Source organism: Pygocentrus nattereri, chromosome 23 (genome assembly GCF_015220715.1).
Source record: "Pygocentrus nattereri isolate fPygNat1 chromosome 23, fPygNat1.pri, whole genome shotgun sequence".
NCBI classification, from domain to species: domain Eukaryota; kingdom Metazoa; phylum Chordata; class Actinopteri; order Characiformes; family Serrasalmidae; genus Pygocentrus; species Pygocentrus nattereri.
This window is the reverse complement of record NC_051233.1, coordinates 3876620-3884482: the sequence shown is the minus strand read 5'-3', so window position 1 is coordinate 3884482 and position 7863 is coordinate 3876620. Positions and strand designations below refer to the sequence as shown.

The window sequence follows — 7863 nt, the reverse complement described above, 5'->3', positions numbered from 1 at the left end:
AGGTTTGATTTGAGTGCCAGGAAAGATTCCACACCTTTTTCAGACTTAGCAATTAAAGTTTTACCTAAAGCTTGTGTACAAAATCATAGATGTACAATGAACACTTCTCAGATGCCTCACATATAAGGTTCAAGTTCCTTGTGTAGCAGGTTTTTTTTATTTACACTGAAGTTGCAGGACGTGTAGCCAACAACAAACAAGTGCACCTAACCCCACCCCCTGATTCTGATCCTCACTGTATAAAAGGCTTCACAGCTTTCTGCTCTGCACATCGTCCTGAACGACTGCAAAGATGCTGAGAATCCTCTACTTCACCACCTTCGCTGCACTTGGTGAGTCCTGACTGAACACTAGTGCAGTATGTAAATGCAGCAGAATAACATTCATGGAGCTTAACTGAGCTCTTTAAGCTGGTTTGGCTAATTTTGTTTTGTTCACAATGGCAGTGCTAGGTCAGTCTGGGGTCGCCCCACTTGGAGACGTACAAACCAGAGTGGTTGGTGGTTCAGTAACCAGCCCCAACGCTTGGCCCTGGCAGGTAAATACCACGATTTGTGACAGATAAGCCTTGGAGATGCTATGAAACACATGTTCTTGCAGGTTACACGTCTATTTGCTCATTACCACAGGTCTCCCTGCGAGTTCAGAGCAGCACCTGCTACAACCACGTCTGTGGAGGAGTGCTGATCAAAACGAACTGGGTGCTGACTGCTGCTCACTGTGTGTCCGGGTAAGCAAACATCTTACAGCACCAACTGCAAAATATATGTTTTAAATTTCGTACAATAAACCTTTTTGTCTTATGCAGCATCGCGGTGTCCCTCGTTGTTCTTGGTGAGCATGATCTGACTGCATCTGAGAGGAAGGAGCAGTTCTTTGGAGTCAGTGCCATCTACATCCACCCCAGCTGGAATAGTGATCTGACCGCTGGGTCTGTTGAACATTTTCTTATTCATTCTGATGGTTTTTTATTATTTCAGAAGGCTAATTATAGAAAATTGTGCAGTAAATATTTGACATTTTTCTGTAGTCTATTATTGTATCCACAGCTACACTCTTCTCTCTAAAGGGTTCTCCAAGAAGAATGATTTATTATGAGACAGTCCAGTGTGGTGTAATGTAGATGAAGTATACTCAGCAGAAAATAATTAATGCTGTTTACCTCACCTCAGGAATGACGTCGCCCTGATTCGCCTCACCTCCAACGCCATCCTGAACTCTTACGTGCAGCTGGCTACTCTGCCCCCTGCAGGCCAGATCCTCTCAGGCAACACGGCCTGCTATGTCACCGGCTGGGGGTTCACACAGAGTGAGCGACGGCTTTATCTCTTAATGATAACATTAAAATAGCACTATATTCATTTCAGTCAATTAATTATATTGCCAACCAAGCCTTGGTTCATTGAGGCCCTGGTCTTCTGTTTTTGTTGCCACTTGAAGGCTCAGGTTATGAGTTTAAACCAGTCTCCTCCCTTTCTGTCTCTCTCAGATGGAGGTTTTCTCTCTGCTCAGCTGAGACAGGCTTCACTGCCTTCAGTCGACTATGCCACCTGCAGCAGCAGCACCTGGTGGGGCGCTGCTGTCAAAACCACCATGATCTGCGCTGGCGGTGCAGGAACTGCTGCTGGTTGCAACGTACGAGCTTTTTTTGATACAGTACATTTTGTATTATTCTAAAACCTCAGAACAGAGAACTGATAAGACTAATCTTGTGGTCTCTTGCTGTAGGGTGACTCCGGTGGTCCTCTGAACTGTGTGGTTGGTGGCAGGTATGTAGTCCATGGACTCACCAGCTTTGTGTCGACTGCTGGCTGCAACACCATCAGGAAACCCACCGTCTTCACCCGCGTGTCTGCCTACCTCTCCTGGGTGCAGGGTGTAAGTAGATATAACAGCGAATTATAATCTCTTTCTACATATTCTCAATAATACGAATCATAAACTACTAAGCTGGATTTACCTCTTATTAATTCAGTCAATGCTTCATCCCCATCAGATCACAGGCTAAATGGAACCCAGCAGACAAGCGAGATGGTCTCCTGACATCGAGAGAATCCTTCAGTTTCTACACTTGGATTCATCCATTCTCCAGATATTTGATTCTCATATATATATATATATATATATATATATTTGTTATTGAGGGTCTCCACTTTCACATGCACGTTCACAGCTACTCCACTAGAATCATTCATTAACCCTTTGGAGTTTGTCTTTTTTCACTGCTTTTGAATACTCTTAAATTTGTGTTTATATACCACATTAAAATTGTTAACAATGCCAATATTTGTTTTTTTTTTTCCCACCAATTTAATCACCAATATTATCTGCCCATTATTTTTGAATTTGACATATAATATAAAAGACTGGACCCAAAAACACTAAACACATGAAATCACTTTTTTTTTTTTACTACAACAACAAAACAAGCTCAATGACAATTTTAATAACTGAATGTGTAAACATAGGTTGCAAAAGTAAACAGATAAAATATAGACAGACACTTTTTTTTCTTTTGTGCCACTTAAAAGTTTTTAACTCTTCAGGGTGAAGTTTCATGTAGACTGGTGTGCCATACATGTTCATATTAGACTTCATCAGCTCTTCTAAGACCCCTGCTGAGTCACATACAAATAAAAAAACAACAAGGAACAAACCTGCTCTGAATTTTCTTTATCAGCTAAAAAAATACAGGCACTGACCTAATAAACTTGTTGACCCAGTGCAGCACGGGGTTCAACATCAGCGCAGCAGCGTAAAACTTTGGGAGAGTCTGTTCATTATAAATGATGAACTAACCTAACTTTGTGTAAATAGAGCTCAATATAGAAATATGTCCACATATGCAGTCGAGACTGACGCGGCTTTTTTCTGAATTTCTACAAACACCATTTCATTTTATAGTAAATGAGTTTGGGCTGGTTTATGTTTATGAACAGACGCCTACAGATCAACATAGTAAAGGAGCTCATCTGTGATCCTGAGTTTAAAGCCAGTTTTTATTCAACTTAAACTTGGAACTAAGTTGTAAATAAATCTGAAACTGAAACTTTGCTTGTGTGTAAAAAGTGATTTCAGAGCCACTCGGTTCTCCCTGATGGAACCTGTTTACCTTCAGTGTTTTGTGCTTCTGATCATTTTAATAGACGTCAGCGTCACTAATTAATGACGTTCTATTAAAAGACTGGTTTACCAAGAGAGACGCTGGAGGACTTTCACCTGAAATGAGTTCATGAAGCCAGTCTGGTTATAAAAATGGTAACAGGACATCAGAGCCAGAATTACTCTTTTAGTACTTTTACTTTATACTTTAGTACTTTTACCCAAGTGGAGGTCTAAAGGGAGGAACTTCTACTTTTACTGGCGGAATATTTTACCTTGGGTATCTCGACTTTAACTTAAACGATTTGTGTACTTCGTCCACCACTGAGCAGATCAGGGCCATGGTGTTCCTGAGGTAAGAGGAGTAACATTGATCTGTTGCTGCTTAGTGTCCTCTTAATGTATACAAATCTACACTGAAGTATCCCATGGCTTACCATCAATTTGTATGAGGCCTCTATATTATTTGTGGGTTCTCAAACTCTAACAGGTTCTTCATATTTCATTTACAAAGCTGATTCCCTCCAGAAACATCCATTGAAAACTTTTTAAGGAAGCAAAAACGGATTCATTTATGGCATCTTGATAAAAAAGAACCCTTTATTTTTAAATAGTGTAGCCATGGGTACAATCTAAGCCTGCACCAATTTATCTAATATTAATACTACATTCTGCTCCCCTTGGGCCTCCTGCTTTGCCTTTTCCTGTGTTTTTGCCCTCCTCGGTCCCTGGTGTTGTCTTGTTCCCTTCTGTTATGTCTATGCCTGTTCCCCTTCCTGTCTTTCCTTCTGTTTCCTTGTTTCGTTACTCTGCCCCTAATTGTTTCCACCATCTTCCACCTGTCCCTCATCATCCTTGTGCTATTTAAGCCCTGTGTTTGCCCCTTGTTTTGGTTAGTCTTTGATGTGTATGTAGGGTTTGAAATGTTTGGATTTGTGTTCTGTGTTTCTATTTCATCATGTCTGTCTCCCAGTCGATCCGTGTTGGCTCTATGAACCTGGACCGTTTCGACCATGACCCTGGATTTGCCCAGAACAAATCTCCCTTATCTGAGCACATGCGTCTGCCTCACTGCTCCACGTTACAATATACAGTTTTAAAGGGGTAATCAGATTGGCCAGTGCCTCTCCTGAAATGCAACTGGCCACCTCAGATGCCACCTCAGAATTTCTGCCATGTCACTGGCTTCCTTGCTGTGGAGTAGTCGTTTGTGTCTTTAATAAGACAGATGGTTTGCTCTTGGTGATCTTTGGAACACCTGTCCAACTTTTCAGCTTCCTATTTGAATTTTCCTTTCCACCTTAAATGGTGCAGCAGTTATGTTACTTCACCTGCTGCATCATTTAAGGTGAAAGGGAATGTTTGAATATGAAGCTGGCAAATAAAACATCAACATCAGCCTTTTGGTGAATATTTTGCTTGTTTTACCTTAAAATTGGTCAAACCGAGAGATCCTTGAGGAAAATAGTCAGTCAGCCTGTTAGGTTTCTCCAGTAAGACTGGAGTTTAAGTGCTGATATGAGGGCACATTAATGCTTCACCTGTTTCCATGTAGGTGAACTTGAGCTCTAATGCTTCCCTTGTCTTCGGAAATAAAATAAACCAAGTATAAGCAGTGACAGACATCTGACAATGTTGCTGTTGGGGGGCAGTCATGGGCTGGAGGATTGGGAACTGGCCCTGTGACCGGAAGGTTGCTGGTTCGATCCCCAGTGCTGACAGTCCATGACTGAGGTGTCCTTGAGCAAGACACCTAACCCCCAATTGCTCCCCGGGCGCCTTGGTTAGGGCTGCCCATCGCTCCGGGCAAGTGTGCTCACTGCCCCCTAGTGTATGTGGTGTTTCACTTCACGGATGGGTTAATTGTGGAGGTGGAATTTCCCCGTTTGTGGGATTAAAAAAAGTATCACTTAACTTATTCAGTTTGTAGCCCTCTTTTGCTGCAGAGGGGGTGGATAATTACTTACCCCGAGTTCATGGGTATGGTTCTCACCTGTTAAGTTCACTGTATGGCCAAGGAAACTTAACCACCCAACTCTAACTTGGTGTAATAAGCAGCAAAAATATACCCAGTGAATGGAGCCAGACAAGGAGTATGAAAAAGGTAGAAAATGTATTATAAAAATAAATGGGTTTTTAAATTGTACAACAGCTCTTTTAATCGAGGAGAATGGCAAAACAGAAATCAACTGGTATTTTAACGTGTGGTTTTAAAGTATTGACAATTACAGTTGGGACCACCTTTTTATATGCACTGATCAATTACTTTCCTTTTAAACCACTTAACACAATTTCTGAGATGACGCGTCACTCATTATAATAAAAATACCCCTTACACAAGCCGGCAAACTCAAAAGAACAAAATAATAAACGTTGCAGGCCTGTTCAAACTTGTTGCAGCATGAAGTGGATCCGTATTTTTAAGGGAAAACTCTGCTTACAGTTCCAGTTTTAATGTCGTGTGTCCAACGTTACCAGAGCGCGCTCACAGCCGTCCACAGGTCTCTCTCTCGTGATGGAGGCAGGTGCTCCCAGCGATGGTAAACCCGCGGAACCTCGAGCGACTCCGGCAGCGTAAATGTTCCTCGTACACAGTCTTCACCACTGCGCAGTCCAGTACACACAAAACTCCTCTCTACTGAAAGTTTTAAACATTACTGGGCTCTGCCAGCTGCAGTAGCCCTTGCCAGCTGCAGCAGCCCTTACCTGCCTCATCACATCACGGCTCTCCCTTTTCGTCTCTCCCGCGACTGAGTGTTTCTCCCCCCCTTCCATACCTGACCCCGCCTCCGGGCCATTCTAATAGGAGGAAAACAATGATAGACACTCTGTCTGTCCTATAGCATTTCCTTAAACGCTGACAATAAAGCTAGGTTGTGCAAGCACATGGGATTCCAGTACGTGCCACTCAAACGCGGCATATTATATGAGATAGCCGTTCATCTACGCATGCGTGCACATTAATTTCTACCAATTCACACAGACTACACGTATTCACATTGAATTGGAAATGAAAAATATTTGAAAATAATCAAAATAAGAGCAGTGTTTTAGCCCAGGGCTACAAGTTTATGACAGTAAATGAATGCATTCACATTCTCTCTGCCATTTGGAGAGTCCCAAGTGCTGCAAGACTCTTCACGTTTCTCCCACTTTGAACCTCAAACTCAAGTTCAAGTCCACACCTCTGCCTCTTTTAGAAGGCTATAAAGCACCTACATAACATTGTCACAAGCTTGACACCATGACAATAGAAGCATCCTTTTGGTGATATCTAGAACCATTTATAAAGAGATTTTATATTCTGTAGAACCAACTACAGCACGTTCTCCACCAGTCTGAAGATCCTTTTCATGATGCAAAGAAGCCGTTAATAATGCAAAGGGTTCTTTGAGTGTTTATGGTTCTGTACAGAGCCATGTCCTTCAAGAATGAACACTTGAAGCATCATCTTTTTAAACAAAAGTGTAAGTTAAGTTTTAGCCTGGAATGTTCTTAGAAAGAAGAAAAAAAGAAACTTGATCCCGTATCAGTTCTACATATACCTATAACAATACGTTCCTTCTTATTTACCTGGATGTTTGACTGGGAACTGTTGATTTCCAGACAAAGAGAACAATTAAAACAGCCTTTTTACCTCCACGGCATCAGCTAGTTGGAGCTTGAAAATGTGGAAGCTCACTGTTTGACCTAAAACAACCCAAAAGGCTTAGGTTTCAAGTAAAAAGGGGAACAAATTCAAAGTTTCTAAGCAGTTTCTAACTGAAATCTGTAGTTCATCAGTCTGCACGGTAGGCGTGATGCATGGCTGATGCAACTACATAAAAGATGTACATTTTGATCGCTAGGTGTTCTGGAACAGAGGAGCCTTACCAGACAGTTGACAAGTACTGATACGTCCCTCTAGACCAGGCCTGCACTGTTGCTCCTAAGTAAGTAAGAATGCAGACAGTCTGGAGGCCCTGAAGACTGGGCTGGTGAACACTTTTCAAGATGATGGCCTCCCTGAAACAAATGGAAAGCTTTGTGCTAATATGGCAGAGCATGAGTGAGGAACACGCCCATGAGCTCTGAAAATGTATATTTAAGGTGGTTCCTTAAGTCAGGGAACAAAGTTGTAATGACTCCACCCACCCCGACTCGTCTCCAGGCCTTTTATTTTATTGTTCTGTTTTTCACTTATGAAAAGACAAATATGAACATTTCATCTGGAAAAACTTATTTAAGGTTCATACAATTAAAGTTTTACTGTGTAAACATGGTTTCCTTGAAAAACTGCATGAAATTGAATTACTCTTTTTTGTATTTATATTATTTCAAGCTTAACAGGTTGTGTAGTTATTCTGATTTGTTTCACAAATTTAGGTTTTTAAAAAAATCAGTTTGCTGTACGACACTATGGATCATTTCTTTCCATCGTTACACGATCTTCCCCAAATGGACTCCACATGTATTACTAAAAAATGATCAGACCCATTATATGCAAGAAAAACTGAAGGAATGTTTTTACTTTAAAAAACTACTTATAGAAACAACATTTTGGGCTCAAGAGCAAAAAGGGGCAAACAGTTCTGTTTAAGAAAACATTATGGATCTCACTTTGACGTCTTCTTAGGACCTTTCTCGAAAAAACACATTTTGAGAAAAAAAAAAAAACAACGTAGAAAGAAATATTGAATGAGGCCCATTGCTCTTTCTTATTACAGCTTTTGCTGGGAAAACCATGTCTGCTTGAGCAGACTGTGGTATGTTCCTTCACAT

The 7863-nt window shown here is 41.2% G+C and overlaps 1 protein-coding gene across 1 annotated transcript; it reads left to right on the top strand.

Moving 5' to 3' along the window:
- Positions 1 to 292: 292 nt before the first annotated feature.
- LOC108439156 (elastase-1-like) lies at positions 293 to 2086 on the top strand. Its single transcript, XM_017717402.1, has 8 exons — positions 293 to 332; positions 447 to 538; positions 630 to 730; positions 809 to 931; positions 1173 to 1309; positions 1490 to 1635; positions 1729 to 1878; positions 1997 to 2086. The coding sequence occupies exons 1-8, from the start codon at positions 293 to 295 to the stop codon at positions 2006 to 2008; spliced, it is 801 nt and encodes a 266-aa protein (XP_017572891.1). The 3' UTR covers positions 2009 to 2086.
- The last annotated feature ends 5777 nt before the right edge of the window (positions 2087 to 7863 follow it).